Raw genomic sequence first — 21,830 nt, 5'->3', positions numbered from 1 at the left:
AAAATTTTCGCCAAGTTGGCCAAATTACCGTTAAAACACTAGCTTGTGCGTTAATTTTAATTAACCCTTAAAAAACTTGTGCGTTTATTTCCATGTCAATTGAGACATTTTCTTTTTAGCCTTTTCCCACTCAGGTGGGATAGACGAAAATATTGTAATTTATTGACTTGTGTACTATACACATTGTGCGATGTCACTTAAGTATAACTTGAGTCAATCTCCTTTCTTGTGCGTTAAGTGTAACTTGGGAAACTAAGCTTTACTCTGCCAACACCATTCGGCGAAAGCTAAAGCCGCTACAACAACAACAACAACAACAACAACAACAACAACAACAACAACAACTTCGTCATCTTTGTCAAATCAGACTGACTGTCCCAGAGGAACAAATACAGATAAAATAAATGCAAATGAATTAAAACTTGAACCTCAGTTCTCAGTTCCTTTGGACTGTTGGAGATTTCAAGAATCGTTTTTTTTTTTTACCTTATTACCAGGTATTATTGTTTGTTTGGGCAAGTTACTTACCCCATAGGTAGGTAGTGGTCCTATTGATCCTGTGGCACCTAGGTATGGGTCTGCATACTCCCGGGCATATCTGAAATAACAGAATAAGTAACATTATAATTCTATGTTGGCACACTCGAATGAATCTAAATAAAAAAGTATCGGAAATTAACCCTAAGCCAGCCTAGTTAGCGTGGAAGGTAGCGCGTCTACCTTGTAAGCTGGAGCTAAATTTTCACGCCATAAAAAAGTCGAGGGTTTGATTTCCGTTCGAAGCAATGTGTAGAATTCCTTCTTCACCATCTTTTTCTTCTTCTTCTTCTTCTTCTTCTTCTTCTTCTTCTTCTTCTTCTTCTCCTCCTCCTCCTTCTTCCTCTTCTTCTCCTCCTCCTTCCTCTTCTTCTTATTTTGAGGTTTGACAGAGGGAACAGTAACTGCTAAGGTTTATCGTCCCAAAATCGAAGAGAGAAGGAAGACAGGATAGGAGATAGTCAGCCGTTCCAAGAAAGAACCTTATCTGTTTAGGATAAAGTTCGCCCCAGACGGAAATCGAACCCGCGACCTAGCACTTAGAAGGCGAGCGCTACGGTCCACGATAACTGTATGTATAGGAGCGGATAGCCCATGCCAGGTTCTCCTTTTCCAATAACGTGCAGTCAAGGGTTAATGCTCAACTTCTTCAGGTTTTAATGTTAGTCATCTGGTTACTTAGGTGGCTTTCTCTTTTTTTATGTCATCGAGAAGCAGAGAGGTAATAGAGGTTCCCCAGCGCTGGACATTGAAATTAGGCCGGGTCTAACCAGGAGGTGAATTCCGGATACAGAGGCCGGATAAGGTCGAGGCTTATCCAACCGGATTGTCTCGATGACATACGATTATACGAATTTTTGATAGGAGTAGCATTAGTTAGGGTAAATTGTAAAATATTTGAAAAATTGTGCCAGAGCAAAGTTCAAGTTTGGCATAAAATTTACTTCCGATTTATTTTATGCAAACTTTAGCATCAAGATTTTCATTGGGATTCTAGCCTTTGACAGAGTTTTTCTTTTACATCAATCATACCGATCTCAAAGTTTGGCCCCGGATGTGAACGTAATATTAATTTTACCATTATATCCACAACATGAATTTTAATTTTTTCTAAAAATATGGACTAGGAACCCTGGTACTGTTTTACTTTTTTTTTGTGGAAACAGGGATTTTTTCCATAATTTATATGTACCATAAAAAAACTACGTCTAAAAAGTAGGTTTAGTAATAAATTTTTGTTCAGTTGTGCCTTAAAACGAGTAAAAATTATGTACAATTTATTTTCCTTTGTACACCAGTTTTATGTTGAAAATAACCAACACAATAAATTCTTCAAACAATAATGGGGGTTGAAAAAATATGACTTTTGAGGCTCCAAAAATAATAATCGAAAGAACAAAGGAAAAATAAGTGCGGAATTTTTGTGCTATAGGTACCTATGGTTCAATTTAAATTGGATTTTTTTTTTTCTCAATGGGTTAAAACGTGTTCTTGAATAATTTCCAAACATTTTTAATTGTCTTATAGATCAAAAGAGCCTATAGCACTAAAGTTTCGATAACTTTTTGGACTTATCTCATTTTTATTTTAGTATTTGTTTTTTTCTTGGAATGAGACCAAGATGTTTGAAATGTTGAATAAATTTTAATATTAAGTTCTGTGATGTCTTGAAAAATGAAAAATTTACGGAGAAACGAAATTGAAGGTAATAAATTAATAGGGGTTTACCTACGATAAAAATAATGGAAACAAATTCAAAAAAAATGAAAGGAAAAAAATTAAAAAGGTTTTCCCAAGAAAAAAAAAAAAAAAAAAAAAAAAAAAAAAATAATGGAAACAAATTCATTCATATAGGTAAATAAAAACTTGGAAAAACTACTTTCTAAAATAATAGTGTGTACTATATGTTTTTAGACTAACAAAAAAATGTATTTTTTCAACAATGATTTTTCATCAAAAAATTTCGAGTTAAAATAAATAGGGGGAAAAAAGGAAAAGAACCAAAATAACGTTATTTACAGATCATCAAAGTTGGATAAAATTTTACAAATCCTACAAATTTGAGAAAAAAATTGACTCAACAAATATATATAATGTAAAAATAAATAAACCTGTCAAATGGGTTACGTGCATTTTTTGGAGGGTTGCCTTTCGTTGTTGGGACAATTTTCGCATTGTTTGCAAATACGTGTAATTGATAAATGGAAGACTATTTTTTCAACAAATATTATCCCTATGATGGTTCTCAGTACCTAGGTATATCAGTTGAAATTTTGTGTTGTTCAGTTTTTTTTTTTTTTTTTTATCCGCTATACCTATGTATTAATGTATTATTCTAGATTTCTAGAATCAGTCTGTAGGCTGTAGACTCTAGAGGGGCACAATTTCTGCAAGGGATTTCCCTAATTAGTTTAAAGGCAAAAGAACCGAATGGCACAATTACGTATATATCTATATATCCCAGAAAACTATAGCCCCAGGGATTCTTTTTAAATCAATATCGCATTGTTAAAATTAGATTTTTCAACATTCAAATTACAATTTTTTGCACATAGGTAGGTATATATTTTTTAAGTGTAACCCATTTGACAGGCATCAACATGTTTAAAGTTTAAACCCTTACACGCTTACAAACTAAGTCCTTAATCCTAATGTCTTTATGCAAATGATTTGTATAAAAATACACAAGTTCGACACATTAAAACCTTATTTTTAAATAAAAGTAATCTGTACGCTCTATTTCTCCCTACTTAACTTCAGCGGATGGCTGAAAATGTGCCAATCAATCCAAACAAAGAACTGATATTTTCATTTTGAGTATTGAACTATTGACATTACATTTTTCTCCTACAGATGCATGTATGTAGGTACATATTTGGTGAAGTGAAAATGACATTTTGTATTTCTTTCCTCGTTAAGTCCCGGTCAGTATTTGGCCAAATAGTAATCAATAAATATTAGATACATATCTATACATGAGTATTCCTTTTCTTTTTTCATAGAATACCTACTATCAACTTTTTGAAATAAGCCTGGTTTTGGGATCGATTGACACATAAGCAACAACCCTATAATCTATTCCAGAATATCTGGAACACACACAATGAAGACTAGTCTCACATTATCAACCGTTTTATAAACTCCCTACACCTTCTCATTCGTACACTACCACCCAAAAACGATCATACGGGTACAGTAGAACCTTTTTGATCGAACTTTTGATTCAAAATCAACTTTGGACGACGGTCCCAACTGTGGGACCCAAAAGAGAAAAAATGGAAAAATGTCAGAAATTGAGGAGAAGGATATGTTGTTCCAGCATGTCAAAAATTTGCAACGTGGTACAACCGATTTTCAATATGTTTGTTTTCTCCAATGTATGATAAGGTAGCAAGATTATGAATTTATAGAATTTTTGGGGCGAAAAACGTTCCTTGCGTAACCTCTTCCACTCTTCCTAAAATTTCAAATTTTGTCATTATTAGACTAGACTAACTTATATGTATTGAAGTTTTTGATTAAAACAACTAGATTTAGACAAGAGTATAAGATTGGTAATAAATATTTTTTACGTCACCAATGTGTCAAACGCTTTAGTGAGGTCAATTTATTAAATATAATATACGTTTCTTTCACCGTCTTAAAATCTGAAACGAACCTATTGGGTTCTTTCGATAAACCCATATAATTAAAGCCAAACTACAAGGTACCCTCGAAAAAAATATCAAAATCTGACATATTTCACCGGTAAAAATAAATAAAGAGCACATTACAAATAAAAAATTACGTCAACAATACAAAATTTTATAAATATAACTATACACTGTTTTTTTTTTCCACCAAATGATTTGAAATTTACAAATTTTAAATTTAAAGCTACCATTATTTTTTCCCTTACAAAATAGTTTTTTTTTCCACCAAATGATTTGAAATTTACAAATTTTAAATTTAAAGCTACCATTATTTTTTCCCTTACAAAATAGAAAAAAAAAAATCAAATTGATATGAAAGTCTTGTGTGTTTTGGTTTTCTGGTTTTTGTGTCCTGGATTCCAATCGGATTTTGTTCGTTATGGTCTGAGTAAAGGCGAGAGAGTTTAGTAGGGCGCGAACCTGTTCCCTGCATAACCCCGGTACACCTGCAAACACAAAATATCTCATTAGAATACAACCACTTGTAGTAAGTTCACTGAATTCAATATTTCATGAGGAAACTAAAAATGTCCTTCGAGGTCCCGTGAGGGCCGGATGGGGGCCTAAAATTGATTGGTAAAGTGTTAATAAAACATACAGAACTTCGTCATCTTTGTCAAATCAGACTGACTGTCCCAGAGGAACAAAAACAGATAAAATAAATGCAAATGAGTTAAAACTTGAACCTCAGTTCTCAGTTCCTTTAAAACTGTTGGAGTTTTCAAGAATCGTTTTTTTTTTTGTAGACTCTAGAGGGGCACAATTTCTGCAAGGGATTTCCCTAATTAGTTTAAAGGCAAAAGAACCGAATGGCACAATTACGTATATATCTATATATCCCAGAAAACTATAGCCCCAGGGATTCTTTTTAAATCAATATCGCATTGTTAAAATTAGATTTTTCAACATTCAAATTACAATTTTTTGCACATAGGTAGGTATATATTTTTTAAGTGTAACCCATTTGACAGGCATCAACATGTTTAAAGTTTAAACCCTTACACGCTTACAAACTAAGTCCTTAATCCTAATGTCTTTATGCAAATGATTTGTATAAAAATACACAAGTTCGACACATTAAAACCTTATTTTTAAATAAAAGTAATCTGTACGCTCTATTTCTCCCTACTTAACTTCAGCGGATGGCTGAAAATGTGCCAATCAATCCAAACAAAGAACTGATATTTTCATTTTGAGTATTGAACTATTGACATTACATTTTTCTCCTACAAATGATTTGTATAAAAATACACAAGTTCGACACATTAAAACCTTATTTTTAAATAAAAGTAATCTGTACGCTCTATTTCTCCCTACATAACTTCAGCGGATTGCTGAAAATGTGCCAATCAATCCAAACAAAGAACTGATATTTTCATTTTGAGTATTGAACTATTGACATTTCATTTTTCTTCTCCAGATGCATGTATGTAGGTACATATTTGGTGAAGTGAAAATGACATTTTGTATTTCTTTCCTCGTTAAGTCCCGGTCAGTATTTGGCCAAATAGTAATCAATAAATATTAGATACATATCTATACATGAGTATTCCTTTTCTTTTTTCATAGAATACCTACTATCAACTTTTTGAAATAAGCCTGGTTTTGGGATCGATTGACACATAAGCAACAACCCTATAATCTATTCCAGAATATCTGGAACACACACAATGAAGACTAGTCTCACATTATCAACCGTTTTATAAACTCCCTACACCTTCTCATTCGTACACTACCACCCAAAAACGATCATACGGGTACAGTAGAACCTTTTTGATCGAACTTTTGATTCAAAATCAACTTTGGACAACGGACCCAACTGTGGGACCCAAAAGAGAAAAAATGGAAAAATGTCAGAAATTGAGGAGAAAGATAATAATATGTTGTTCCAGCATGCCAAAAATTTGCAACGTGGTACAACCGATTTTCAATATGTTTGTTTTCTCCAATGTATTTTATGTTCGCGGATTTGACGATTATGGTCGCGGATTTGGCGATTTTGTTCGCGGATTTTGCGATTATGTTCGCGGATTTGGCAATTATATTCGCGTCCCGAATCGACATTTTGGATATTTGGCAAGCCTAATTAACAGTATCTTTGTTTACTTTTACTTATGATTTTGTGGTGTTGGGGTGAAGACGCTCGCTCACCTGGTAATTAGGAGGGCGTGGGTTCAATTTGAGTCAAGGTACTGAATTTTTTTAATCAGTATTGTTCGAGAAATGGACCACAACAATAGGAGTAGTTTATTGCTGGAGCTAAAGGATCCTTTTTGAGCAGCACATTTTTTTTTAAGAACATCTTTATTAATTATTTGGTCTAATGATGGAAATAACATATCAAAATCGGTGTTCAAGTTCACTTTTGAATGATTTTTTGGATAGAAGTTTAAAGGCATCAATTGGGGCAGGACATAGTAGAGACCTGAGGTAGGTAGCATTCTAGCCATGACTACGGGTAATCTAGAGTCCACACGGTACTGTAGCAGACCTGCGTTAGAGGAGGAGGGAGTGGCTATGCCGTTGTTCTTGTTGATACTGCCCGTTCTGGAACAGAGAACAAAGTGGGAAAGATAAGGATAAGGGTATAAATTTGAATTATTATTAAATATGTTTATATTAGACATCCTAGGTTATAAAGTTATGAAATAGGTAACTACCAAACTTATTACCTTTATATTCATTGTGGAACGTGTATCCATTGTATCATATAAATAAGCTTGGTAGGTAGACACTTTGTTGATTCTCTGAAGGCGCAAGAACTTTTGGAGAGGTACCTATTTTGTACGAAGAAAAGCTAGTAATAATGGAGTAATACTCCTGTAATAATGGAGTTCCTTTGAATTATTATTAAATATGTTTATATTAGACATCCTAGGTTATAAAGTTATGAAATAGGTAACTACCAAACTTATTACCTTTATATCCATTGTGGAACGTGTATCCATTGTATCATATAAAGGTAATAAGCTTGGTAGGTAGACTTGAACTTTGTCGATTCTCTGAAGGCGGAAGAACTTTTGGAACCTATTTTGTACGAAGAAAAGCTAGTAATAATGGAGTAATACTCCTGTAATAATGGAGTTCTCTCATTCCCGAAATTGAAGAAAGAAGGAGGACAGGATAGGAGAAAGCCAGCCGTTCCGAGAACGATCATTATCGGTTCAGGATAAAGTTTGTCCAGGGCGGAAATGGAACCCGCGGCCTAGCGCTTAAAAGACAGACTTACTACTCTGCAAGCTAACTAGGCTGACTTTTTGGCACTTTTAGCGGTTATTAATGAACGCGGTAGCCCCCCGCCATGTCGGGAAAATTTGACAGTAACACTATGCAGTGTACAAGGCAGACGCACTACCAACCAAGCTAACTACCTAACTAGGCTGGCTATATAAGAGGTTTGACATCCACCCTGTACATTTCGCATATCAGTTTCTAGGTCAGATGTTAGGTACAACAACAAAACAGTAGGTAATAAATAATAATACATATTTTAAAACATAAGATTTGTAATATTCATAATAATTATTAGGTATTGTCTGGCGATAATGTGGGAACCAGATCATGTCAGGTCCAGGAAACATGGGGATCATGTAGGTAGGTAGGTAGAGATATTAGTAGGTCTAAGAGGTTTGATAGAAGGAACTCAAACAAGGAAGGTCCTATCGTTCCGAAATCGAAGAGAGAAGGAGGACAGGATAGGAGAAAGCCAGCCGTTCTGAGAACGAACCTTATCTGCTTAGGATAAAGTTCGCCCCGGGCGAAAAATGAACCTTCATAGGAGGTTTGATCGAGGGAACTGTAACAAAACGAACATTATCCCATCAGGATAAAATCCGCCCCGGGCGGGAATCGAACCCGCGGCCTAGCGTTTACAAGGCAGACGCACTACCAACCAAGCTAACTAGGCTGGCTATATAAGAGGTTTGACAGAGGGAACTGTAACTGCTAAGGTCTTATCGCCCCGAAATCGAAGAGAGAAGGAGGACAGGATAGGAGAAAGCCAGCCGTTCCGAGAACGAACCAACCTCATTTGTTTAAGTTAAAGTCTGCACCGGCCCTGGACCGGGAATCGAACCCGTGACCGAGTGTTTACAAGGCAGACGCGCTACCTTCCAATCTAACTACTCATAATTAGACTGGCTAGGCCCAATTTTTTTATGCCTTTACCTATTATAACTCTTCCGATACCGTCTCTACTGAGGATAATAATAATAATAATAATTGTCCGAAAATTCATCAGCACCTAGGGGTAAAGGGACTTTTCAGTCCTATTCGGGCAGGATAAACAAGGTATATTCTATTCTATTCTATTCTAGAATAACGAGATTATTCTTCGCACTTGGATTAGATAATTCGATTTTTTTTTACACGCCAAAAAATGGTACAAATTGTTCAATATAGAGGAACCATCTCCTTCAAGGAAATTGATTTACCTCTCCACTGACTAGTTCAAATAAAAATTAAAACATGGGATTTCCCGTGAATTTGAAAATAAATGAAGAAAAAATAACTTCTTTAAAAAACCAAAAACTGTGCTAAAAAATGTAAATAAATAATCTGACCGTATTAAACCGCGCACTACTAACGGACTTGCAATAAACTGGACCAGGGTGGATTATGTTGATACTGAGATAGGATTAGAAGCGGAATCGAACTACAAACCTCTTCATGCTGTTCTGGTAGGTACAGGTTATTTTGTAGAACTAAAAGAACAAATAAAATATAACAAATAAAATAATGAAAATTGTAAAAAAAAAGAACAAAAATAACAAATTAAAATGACAAAAATTCATCGAAGAGAGTACACAAGTCAACTGAGCAGACTGAGTTCCAAATCTCTAACGGAGTGTGGCAATAATAGGGATTCTTTACAGGAATAATCGGAAAAAACCCACTTTCATCCTTTTTTTATGAATAAAAATTTGGACCGATTGCAATACTTTCATTACTAGTATAACTCTGCTATACTGTAGTAATAGAAAGTAAAAATAAAGACTAAATTACAGTAGGGAGCAGTCACAAAAGGTCTAATAAGGTCGGGCTTAATAGGCCAATGGACCTACTTCTTCTAAAATATACGGTAGGGAACCAAAAAACATACCAAGATTTTCTTTATCACTTTGCACCAGGAAAAATTGGAATTTGAAAGAGAAAATTTTCGCCAAGTTGGCCATTAATTACCCTTAAAACACTAACTTATGCGTTAATTTTAATTAACCCTTAAAAAAAAAAACTTGTGCGTTTATTTCCATGTCAATTGAGACATTTTCTTTTTAGCCTTTTCCCACTCAGGTGGGATAGGCGAAAATATTGTAATTTATTGACTTGTGTACTATACACATTGTGCGACGTCACTTAAGTATAACGTGAGTCAATCTCCTTTCTTGTGCGTTAAGTATAACTTGGGAAACTAAGTGGAAGCCTAGCTATGATTTTCAGTAGAATTTCAGCATTTCATTTATTTTAAATGAGTAGACCAGTTCCAAAAGGGGTCATTTTTTTTAACGGTGCCAAAACTGGACATCTCGGAACTTTGACCTTGATATAACTAATGATTAATGGATAATTAATGTCATGTCAACTTTGCCAGAAATACCATATATATCAACAGAAGATTCCCTTAGATTTTAGCTTTTTTACTTTTTTTTTTTTTCAAGACCAAAACCACTAAAATCGGCTGCTAGTTTCAAAAGATATGAGTTTTTTTGTTTTTTGTTTTGCTTGTTTTTTTTCCCCCCTAAAAATGTTCATTTTTTTATGTCCACTTTTGGAACTGGACTACTCAAACATACAACATCCTTCCTCTATCATTCTAATGTTATTCGAGCAACTGAAAGAGTATTAGAAAGGTAATTTGCACTCACTTCTGGAAGATTTTGAAGAGAATTGCAGAGGGATGGAAAAAAATATATACAAAAAAACATGGTCAAATTTAAAGCTTTCATTTGGATAGGACCTGCTGGCATTGTACAAAGGGCCGTAAAAGACTCTTAAATGGTTACCTTTTTTTTATTTCTAAACTTTTTCAACGGAGATTCTCTTAAATCAAAGACATAAATTAAATAATAAATTATTGGACATTGAACAAATACACATAGACAACAAAAAAATTTAGGACTGACATTTTTCTCTTCATTTTTTTTTTTTTTTTTAGTTTGGATCAAATAATATTTGAAAAATTGTGCCAGAGCAAAGTTCAAGTTTGGCATAAAATTTACTTCCGATTTATTTTATGCAAACTTTAGCATCAAGATTATCATTGGGATTCTAGCCTTTGACAGAGTTTTTTTTTTACATCAATCATACCAAATCTCAAAGTTTGGCCCCGGATGTGAACGTAATATTAATTTTACCATTACATATATCCAGGTTACTTACCCCATAGGTAGGTAGTGGTCCTATTGATCCTGTGGCACCTAGGTATGGGTCTGCATACTCCCGGGCATATCTGAAATAATAGAATAAGTAACATTATAATTCTATGTTGGCACACTCGAATGAATCTAAATAAAAAAGTACAGGTATATAAATTATAGAATGAACAATTTTCAATCATTGTTGGCTTCGAAATAATGAAGGCTGGGGTTCTCTTAGGACTGATTTAGTTGTTACCATCCTTGAGAAGTGTATCAGCCGTTTGTGAGAGGCAGCAGAGCACCATATTCAATCATGTTGTGTTCTACCTCGGTATAATTGAACAACTTGTTCTCAGCTGACAGTCTAAATCAGAGGTTCTCAAACTGGGGGGCGTGGAGACAAATCAGGGGGGGCTTTTTCTATAAACCTCCAGTTCTGAAATTCCTCCCGCGCTAACTGCTTGAGCCACTAAGGTTGGTTCGTTTTGTTATTTCATAAAACCTATAAATAGGTAACCTACTTGAAAAAATGAGAATATGTCCAAAGGGGGCGCCATGCAAAAAGAAGTTTGAGAACCACTGGTCTAAATAAAGTACTATTTATACGAGTACTTACTTATATACCCCTTTGTAGAAACAGGTACGGGTCTCAGCTATCTCACGAAAAGTTTTGTGTGCCTATCTCACTCCTTTCGTTCAATAATAAAATGCTACTTACCCGGCAGGTAGGGCGGCATATCCCGGCTTGTTGTGCCGCAGCTACGGCAGTATTCTACGCCCTGGCTGCTGCGGCTGTATAGCTACTACAATAATAAAATGCTACTTACCCGGCAGGCAGGACCTGTCATCGTTGACATAAAGGTAATTGGTTGGTTGCTTTTTGGTGTTGGGCAGCATTTGGTTGCAATTTTGGCACAGAATACGATATTAGTATGTAAACTACGAAGATTTCAATATGCGATCTATGAACAATACAAAAGGTCTAAACACCGTAATGGGGGGCAGGGGACAGTCGTCAATCTGCTATTTTGAATGCGACTGTTCACATACAGAGCTATGTATTCAATTTTTATTCTATTACAATAATTATTTTGGTTTATATTTCTTTCCTGAAATTCTTCTAATAACATTTTTCATCGGAGTTTAAGAGAGTTTTTATTATTATAAAAATATATGTTTTCCATTATTGATCGTATCTCTAATAAATATTTCTATAGCTCTGTATATCATTATGCAGGGATGTTATAGGTAAAGGGCAAATAGCCAATTTGAAACAAGTGTCATATGCACGCGTCCAGGCAAAATAGAGGTTCAGCAAAATTCTGACAGGAGACGAAATAAAAAAAAAAATAATAAATAAATAAAAAAAGATAGATACAAATATAAAATTCAAAAGCGTGGAGTACTAAAATTTTAGCATTGACTATTTTATTCAAAATTTCATACAATTTCATTACATAGCAAGTCGTTTTTTCTCCATGTAAAATAAACAGAATTAGATATTAGATGCATCAAGAAATAAAAAATTGAAAAAGCTTTATTGATTCTGTATGCTATGTAGAAAATCAAAAAGTTTACTTCTTTTCAATTAAAATTTTAAAATTTCATCAAAGTTTGAATAATCTGAAGTCAGAAGTGCGGGGAATTTGATGGAAATTCATCAAGTTCAAGTTTCAGATATTAGTTTGGGTAAAACAAACGCTAAAAAAAAAAGAATGTTCAAAACTGGACGCATGCAAAAACTATTTGATAATCATGGAGGAACAAGTTTCCTTCATGAAGATTCTCAACTAAGGAAAAAAAGAAGGAAAAGAAAAAAGACATTCTATGGTAAAAGATACAGAAACTGTGAAGAAGTTGAATACATTTGTAAGGCATATCGGGTTAGACTGCACTTTTGTAGGTAATCTTTTTTTTTTTGTACAGATTTCATTTTGTATTTTGGTGAATTGAAAAAGAAACATGGTGCACACTCACGTGGATTGCAAAGTGGGTAATGAGAATCATTTTGAAAAGCAAATACTGCAAAGTGTTGACGCAAAATTAATCGAACTCCGAAAAAGAAAAGCTATGGAAAAACTGTCAATAACTATTAGACAAACTGTCAACTGCATTGAAAGAAGCTTATAGCATCGTCACCAAAATACAAAACGTTCGGGGTTAGTAAACAAAACTTCTAATAGACGAAAAAAAAGGCAGCAGATATCACAGGAATACAAAAAACAACAAATATTTTTCATCTCTGTTTTTTATACAAAGGTAAACCACAAACCAAAAATTACATAATACCAAAAAAAGTATAAATTGTGAAGTTTTTTTTTTAACATTGGCGCAGAACAAATTCATGATTAATTTTTTGTAAAAAAATATATTGGATTCCAAATTACCTCAACAGGACTTGCTGTTACTGGCTGAAATAGAATTTAAAATAAACAAAGTTGTAGAAAAAGTTGCGGACATAAAAATCACTGTGGAAAAAAAAGTAATGAAACAGAAATGGGTTTTCAGAGTTTTTAGGTGTTTTATTTCACTGGACACATTGGAAATGTAGAAAACATTAGGTGAATTTGAAGAAACACTCAATTGGGCTCCTGAAAGAGAGGTCCAAGGAGACAATGTGTCCAATAAAATGTACTGTACGATTTGACCAAAGATAAATCAAAAATGATCCGAATATATCAAAAACAATAGATTGCACAAATAATGACGTCAAATGGAAAGTTGGAACAAACATTGTTTGAATAGGATAGATATGTTTGTATATTTAAATTTGTAGTTCATTAAGCTTAAATAATAAAATGCATAAGGCCTAAACAATGTTCGTGTCGTCCAAAGTGACGTCACACTTCGTGTATTTTTTTTTTACTAGCTAATAAAAAAAGCCTAATGTGACTGCAATCAGAGAGCAGAAATACCTCTATTAATCAGTTACTCCAGCCCTCTCCCGCTATATGGTGCAATTAATAAATCTTAATGACAAAAAAAAAAAATCTGCAATTATATTGCACTACAAAACATCAAAGGAAAAAAAAAAAAAAAAAATCATCATCATTAAAACCTAATGAAATCAGAGTGTCTCTTCGGAAGGTATTGAAACAGGGACGTGGATGAGTAAAAAGTGATTTCGAAAATGAGGGGAATAAAAATAAAGCGAAGACAAATTGGTTTATAGGTTTTAATTGTTTTTCCCGTTGCGCTGTTGCCATTAAAAAGTTAAATCTAATCCCCCCCGCTAAAAAGTTAAATCTAATTTTTTCCCTCGCTCGGAGACAAAAACGCCAGAGTATACAACCCAGCAGTGGAAAGCCCTGAATTTTAATGAATTATATTTTCATGATGTCATTTGCCTCGGATCACAAATACAGGGTGTCCCAAAGGTTGAAAACATGGTCCCTTCGGACCGGTTATTATTATTTTTTTTTTTACAAATAATGTTTACAATTTATGTATAGGTTTTAGGTGTTGAATATTGATTGCTTTTTTCAAATTTTGGCAAAATTGCTAAATTTCGTAGAATCAAGGACTGCCCATTTTGTAAACGCTAGACTACAAGTGATGGATTTTTCACCCTATTGAGATTACCAAGTATCCTTTCACTCGTTTTCTGTGAGAATTATATTTAATGCGACTTTAGAAAATCCAATTTTTCCCATCCATTAAAAGAGATATTGGAATCTACAACAGCGCGTTCTATTGAAAAGAAAAATTGGACACCCTGTTTTCTGTGAGAATTATATTTAATGCGACTTTAGAAAATCCAATTTTTCCCATCCATTAAAAGAGATATTGGAATCTACAACAGCGCCTTCTATTGGAAAGAAAACTTGGACACCCAGTATACACCTATTCATTTGTAATATTATGAAGTTGAATTTGAATATTTCAAAAACCATTAATTGCTCATTAAAAACAGAGTAGAAGCAGAAATATAATTCATACCACCGAGTGGAAAATATGCATATAGGTCCTACATAAACATAAGTATATACAGGGTGGCCCCCAACAAAGGGTACAGAAAATTTAATGAGATGTATTATGAACTTTTTTCTTATCATTTTCAAACAAAGACCGGGGGAAAGGTTAACTTGTATAGGTCCTACATAAACATAAGTATATACAGGGTGGCCCCCAACAAAGGGTACAGAAAATTTAATGAGATGTATTATGAATTTTTTTCTTATCATTTTCAAACAAAGACCGGGGGAAAGGTTAACGTGCAAGGAAATTGTTTCATTTTTTTTCTTTTTTTTTCCTACACATATCTAATATTGAATTTAATTTAAACGACACACTTTTCTGATTCACCCTGTATATTCCATTTTATCATCATTATTGCACAACAATGGTGATGTTGCCAGAAATGTTTTCTTCTTTCTTTCCGCTTGTCTTGTGTCTTGTTGGGCCAAAGTTATTCTTATAATTAACATATATGCAATATGCAAAACGGTTTTCGGGGTTAGCCGAAATCTTGTTGACCCCAGAAGCAATGGTAAAGGATAACTACGGACAAACCATTTTTTTGTATTTTTTTTCCTGTAGATGGGATACCATTTTTTTTTTTTTTTTCCAATTAGGTAATTAAGAAGACAATTTCCTTTTGGCAGGATTCTCCAAAAGAGCTGTTCCACTCAACTACAGACTACAGATTTAGCTTCCAAATATGTATTCCAATTTCTTTGTTTGAACATATCAAATGCATTGGAGTTTCTTCAATTCTTACAAGCAGGGAGTGCATTCCACAGTCGTGAAACCATTATCTTCTCAACCTTAAAACTGAGGTTTGCAAACTATTTATTTTTTCTTTATTAGAATACTGCAAACAGTGCAAACCAATATTCAACAAAGTTATTATACCTAGATTTCTGTCCCTTAAAACGTCAGCATGTCTGGCCGTGAATTTCCCTAATGAACAAAAATTTAATATCCCTCCATATGACAGAGATTAACTACCTATTCAAATTGAATTAATTGCACCATATGTTGCGCTTATAAATTTCCTTCTAAACACAAACTTTCCCTCGTTGGCAAAACATACAAACTTTGCAATCCTTTTTATGAGAAATCTCCTCCGGCTTGTTGTGCCGCAGCTACGGCAGTATTGTACGCCCTGGCTGCTGCGGCTGTATAGCTACTACAATAATAAAATGCTACTTACCCGGCAGGCAGGGCGGCATATCCAGCTACTGCCGCGGTAGGTCCTCCGGCTTGTTGTGCCGCAGCTACGGCAGTATTGTACGCCCTGGCAGCTGCGGCTGTATAACTAGCAGCGGCCGCGTAACTTGCCTGCTGTGCCGCTGATACATTCACTCCGGCCAGCACCTGAGGAGGGAAATATGAACAAGGTTTTATGAGTATATGACGCCAATAAAAAAGACAAATTTTGCCCCAAGTACTGACACAAGAAAAGGCACTGTTCTGTATAGTCTTAATTAGGTTGGAAAGTATATATATTTTTTTTTGTTTGTTTTAATTTAAAAGGTAATTAGTTTAAAGCTCCTCAGTCAGTTTGCTTTGTAACTCTTGCAGGCGTTAGGTCGCGGAATAGATTCCCGCCTGGGGCGAACTTAACCCTAAAGCAACAATAATTTTCGACCTCTGAAAGGCTGGCTTTCTCCTATCCTATTTTTATTTTGTAATTATTTGTAATTTTATTGACATAAAGCTGTCCTCCCTTCTCTCAATTTCGAGACGGTAATACTTCCGTGTGGTAGTTCCCTCTTGGAACTACCCTCTTGTGGTAGTTAATCTTGGAAGAAGAAAAAAAAAAAAATATTTTTAATATAAAATGAAATGGATATTGGATATATTACCTGGTTGGCCCCGGGGGCGCCGGCCGCGAGCACGGCAGCCGGATTATTCGCCGCAGCGGCGGCTTTCAGGAGCGGTGAGTTCTGAGCGACGGCGGCCTGCTGTGCCGCAGCTGCCTGTTGAACAGCCTGGGCCTGGGCTTGCTGTACAGCCTGAGCTTGAGCTTGCTGTACGGCTTGCGCTTGGGCCGCCACAGCTGAGGCTACCTAGAGAGGGGGAACAGAAGTAGAGGGGGGAGGTGAAGACAAAGCCGGTACTTCAAGTTCGACCAGTTTTGGGGCTAGTTTTCTAAAGATAAACTAATTTTGGACTAGTAAAAAAAAAAAAAAAAAAAAAAAAAAAAAAAAAGAACAAGAAGTATGTATTAGAGTATTACAAAACTTATTATTAGCCCAGATGGAATCAAGACCCGTTCTATATCATGCCTGTTTTTCAGGACCTGTTTTTCTATATCAAGACCGAATTTTTAAAAAAACATTTTCTTTCCCCGAAAAACTGTTTCCTTTTTCCCTGTATAATTTCAAGCCATTAAGATATTTCCTGTCTAGCATGGTATTCCTACAGGAGAGACATACCAGGGACTCTGTAAAACACCGGATTTTCCTGTTTTCTGCCTCTTAAAAAAAAGAAAAAAAAAATGGAAAGAGCTTTTTTCCCTCTACATATTTTTTCTCCCTGCGTTAAGATCCCACGCTCAGTGTTTCTCCCTTAATCCTTTCTCTTGACCCCATCTGCGAGCGATTTCGTACAAAATTACCATTGGGACTAGTAGATGAAAAAAGAGCGTTTTTTTTCCAGATAAAATAAATGGAGCTTTCTCTGTCTGACACAATGGGCTTAAATGTAAATAAAGATCTAGGTACCTACACTTATGCTTAGACTAGGAGGATAAAGTCCCTGAGCTGAGATTCAAAAGTGAACAATGAACATATTATCGCGATTAAATATTTTAAATAATTTTTTGAAGATTCATAGATGTCCAATTAGACAGTAATATTCTCAACTAAGGAAAAAAAGAAGGAAAAGAAAAAAGACATTCTATGGTAAAAGATACAGAAACTGTGAAGAAGTTGAATACATTTGAAAGGCATATCGGGTTAGACTGCACTTTTGTAGGTAATCTTTTTTTTTTTGTACAGATTTCATTTTGTATTTTGGTGAATTGAAAAAGAAACATGGTGCACACTCACGTGGATTGCAAAGTGGGTAATGAGAATCATTTTGAAAAGCAAATACTGCAAAGTGTTGACGCAAAATTAATCGAACTCCGAAAAAGAAAAGCTATGGAAAAACTGTCAATAACTATTAGACAAACTGTCAACTGCATTGAAAGAAGCTTATAGCATCGTCACCAAAATACAAAACGTTCGGGGTTAGTAAACAAAACTTCTAATAGACGAAAAAAAAGGCAGCAGATATCACAGGAATACAAAAAACAACAAATATTTTTCATCTCTGTTTTTTATACAAAGGTAAACCACAAACCAAAAATTACATAATACCAAAAAAAGTATAAATTGTGAAGTTTTTTTTTTAACATTGGCGCAGAACAAATTCATGATTAATTTTTTGTAAAAAAATATATTGGATTCCAAATTACCTCAACAGGACTTGCTGTTACTGGCTGAAATAGAATTTAAAATAAACAAAGTTGTAGAAAAAGTTGCGGACATAAAAATCACTGTGGAAAAAAAAGTAATGAAACAGAAATGGGTTTTCAGAGTTTTTAGGTGTTTTATTTCACTGGACACATTGGAAATGTAGAAAACATTAGGTGAATTTGAAGAAACACTCAATTGGGCTCCTGAAAGAGAGGTCCAAGGAGACAATGTGTCCAATAAAATGTACTGTACGATTTGACCAAAGATAAATCAAAAATGATCCGAATATATCAAAAACAATAGATTGCACAAATAATGACGTCAAATTGAAAAGTTGGAAACAAACATTGTTGAATAGGATAGATATGTTTGTATATTTAAATTTGTAGTTCATTAAGCTTAAAATGCATAAGCCTAAACAATGTTCGTGTCCAAAGTGACGTCACACTTCGTGTATTTTTTTTTTTTTACCTAGCTAATAAAAAAGCTTCTAGGTGTTGTGGTTCAGGAGATAGAGCGATCAGTGTGTGAAATGTGAATGAGTGAATGGATCTTGATTTTATAATATAAGATTATGTATGTATAAAATATGCATTTTTCCTCCTATTTTATATAACAAAAAAGGTAGTAGGAGTATAGGAGCTAATGGTGGAGGTTGAAGATTGAAATGTTCACTGGAACAAATTTATTTTCCAATATCTTCAATCATCTCACGTCAATTTTCCCAGGGTCCTGGGCGCAACGGGAAACTCAGTTTACAGTTTCTCCTTCTTATTAGCCTGTTACAATATGTGCGGCCGGTCAGGCCCTGTAAATAGGGAGGGGCAGTTGGTGGGTTTGAATCCAAAAGAAAATTTAGAGGTTTGTTACACCCCATTGTCATTTTTTTTCGGAGAGAATTGATAGAAGGAACTGTAACTGCTAATAAGGTCTTATCGTCCCGAAAGCGAATAGAGAAGGAAGACAGGCTAGGAGAAATCCTGCCATTCCGAGAACGAACCTTATCTGTTAAGGATAAAATTCGCCCCTGGCGGGAATCGAACCAGCAACTTAGTGCCATAAGGTGTAAAAAGAAGAAAAATAAGTTGATAATTGGCTTGATTGGACATCAAAATGTTGGGAAATGTGACTGCTGTGACACGGTTGTTTCTTTCCAGAAACGCAGCCGTTATATTGCAATTCCACTTCTTCCGTTCATCTTCACCCTGAAATATATTTTATTATTATTATTTTTTTTATAAAATTTCCTACTCCCCCCGGGATTTGAACCCAACACCTTCAGAGTGAGAGTCAAACCTAACTCGGTCATCGAGGCCAGCTCCGATATGCCCCTGAAATCCATCCATTAAATATAAAATATGTGCTATCGGCAGCAATGGAAGAAAATCATTTTTCATCATCATCCTTCCGCCCGTGCTTTCTATTCTGCCTCACACATCAGAAAGTACAGGGATCGACTATAGAAGGTCCCGGGTTCGATTCCGGAGAAGGTTTATTTATTTATTATTACCTATTGTTTTTTTTTATATGTCAATAATAATAATAATAGTGCTTATTTATACTGCTCGCATAGGACTATAAAGTCGCTTTACTCCAGCAGTAGGCTACTACTATTATTGTGGTCAAATTCTCGAATTATATTGAGGATAAAATTCCATATACACATATCTAATATTGAATTTAATTTAAACGACACACTTTTCTGATTCACCCTGTATATTCCATGTTATCATCATTATTGCACAACAATGGTGATGTTGCCAGAAATGTTTTCTTCTTTCTTTCCGCTTGTCTTGTGTCTTGTTGGGCCAAAGTTATTCTTATAATTAACATATATGCAATATGCAAAACGGTTTTCGGGGTTAGCCGAAATCTTGTTGACCCCAGAAGCAATGGTAAAGGATAACTACGGACAAACCATTTTTTTGTATTTTTTTTCCTGTAGATGGGATACCATTTTTTTTTTTTTTTCCAATTAGGTAATTAAGAAGACAATTTCCTTTTGGCAGGATTCTCCAAAAGAGCTGTTCCACTCAACTACAGACTACAGATTTAGCTTCCAAATATGTATTCCAATTTCTTTATCTTTGTTTGAACATATCAAAATGCATTGGAGTTGTGAAACCATTATCTTCTCAACCTTAAAACTGAGGTTTGCAAACTATTTATTTTTTCTTTATTAGAATACCGCAAACCAATATTCAACAAAGTTATTATACCTAGATTTCTGTCCCTTAAAACGTCAGCATGTCTGGCCGTGAATTTCCCTAATGAGCAGAAATTTAATATCCCTCCATATGACAGAGATTAACTAGATATTCAAATTGAATTAATTGCACCATATGTCGCGTTTATAAATTTCCCTCTAAACACAAACTTTCCCTCGTTGGCAAAACATACAAACTTTGCAATCCTTTTTATGAGAAATGTCGCCATTGATAGACTTCCGAAAAGCATTTGATTGGGCAAAAGGAAAAAATAACGGTAAAGAGTGAGAAAAATAAAGAAAAACGGTAACGAGGGAATAAATAAAGGTAAAAGAGGAAGAAGGACAGTGGTAGAAAGGAAGAGAAAGGGAAAAAAGATAGAGGGGAGAAAAAAGGGTCCCTCAGGGTGGTTGTTTAGTTTCATCTAGAGAAAAGAAAAGCATGCAATTCTGTCATCGTATGAGAAATCGTAGTGAAAACACAAACTTTGCAATCCTTTTTATGAGAAATCGTTGTGAAAATTTAAGGACAAAAAGGGGTTTTAGTATAATTAATAAAATTGGAGCGTTATATTAAACAGTACGGGGGGGACCTAGTGGAAACAAATACGTGGATTTCATATTCAATGTGGAAGTCGGTTGAGATTTGCTTCGTGTGGTTTTATACAGGATGTCCGGAAGATAATGGTTATCATTGTAAGTTGTGATTTAGGGAAAACCCCTATAAATACAGGATTTTGAGCCTAAAAGCAATTCCAAATTTTCGTTTAATATTTAGGCAAGTGAGTATTTTTATAAATCAAATACTTCGTTTAACATGATCATGATAAATGGGCATTAAAAGAGAAATAAAATATCACTCATTTCCATAAAAGTTATGGATATTAGGATCATGTTGTGCTTGTTTTACTTATTATTCATTAATGTCGACGTTTTTATCTTTTATCCCATCTTGCAAATCTAAAAGAAAAGAAAATCCGCCTTTTTTAGCCGATTATTTTAATTTAACCTTTACACCAATCGAGTGCGATTGCTGACATGTATATGTATAATTATGGTCACTAAATGAGGAAATACCGAAAGAGTCGTATTATGATGTTGACATCACATTCTGAAGGTATCACAGTTATTGGACACCCTGGATGGATGGCAACGTTTCGTCTAAACTTTACATCGTTTTTTTACTCAAAGGTCAAACCGTTCTATATGTAAAATAATATATTGTCGACATGTGCTACCGTTTTTGTGCCGTTTATTTCATACATGACTGCCTCTACAGTAGAGCTGTAGACTGTAGTCTTTCACTGCCTTCACATATTGCAGAGCCTTTGACTGTCTCTAAAAATAGTGTAGAGCGTTTGCATCAACATATTGTAGAGCCTTCCTTATTTTGTCGTTCTCCTCGGCAAAATTTGCTACCACGGGTTTTTTCTTCATAAATTTTGCCGTTATCGCGATTTTATTTTACTTTCATTTTATTTTTATTTATTTTTAACAGGGCAAAGTGGCTAGATTGAATTAGATATAAAAAAAAGTTTGTTACCACGTTGTCATTTTTACTTCTTTAATTAATAAATTTTAATTAATTAGGTAATATGCAATTATGAATTAAAAAAAAAAAAAAAAAAAG

At 34.5% G+C, this 21,830-nt stretch overlaps 1 protein-coding gene across 1 annotated transcript in view; it reads right to left on the bottom strand.

The window, feature by feature from the left end:
• Positions 1-4,442: 4,442 nt before the first annotated feature.
• Positions 4,443-21,830, bottom strand: part of LOC103515511 (transcription elongation regulator 1-like) — a gene marked incomplete at its 5' end in the record, with an annotated part of 48,886 nt that continues 31,498 nt past the window's right edge. The window contains 5 exons of the mRNA XM_008480446.3: positions 4,443-4,675; positions 10,608-10,677; positions 15,741-15,904; positions 16,396-16,599; positions 17,994-18,017. Coding sequence (XP_008478668.2) covers positions 4,634-4,675; positions 10,608-10,677; positions 15,741-15,904; positions 16,396-16,599; positions 17,994-18,017 — 504 coding nt within the window. The remainder of the gene's footprint in view (positions 4,676-10,607; positions 10,678-15,740; positions 15,905-16,395; positions 16,600-17,993; positions 18,018-21,830) is intronic.

Source organism: Diaphorina citri, unplaced genomic scaffold (genome assembly GCF_000475195.1).
Source record: "Diaphorina citri unplaced genomic scaffold, Diaci psyllid genome assembly version 1.1 scaffold1359, whole genome shotgun sequence".
In the NCBI taxonomy this organism is placed as follows: domain Eukaryota; kingdom Metazoa; phylum Arthropoda; class Insecta; order Hemiptera; family Psyllidae; genus Diaphorina; species Diaphorina citri.
The sequence above is the reverse complement of the archived record's forward strand: the minus strand, read 5'-3'. Positions and strand labels throughout refer to the sequence as shown.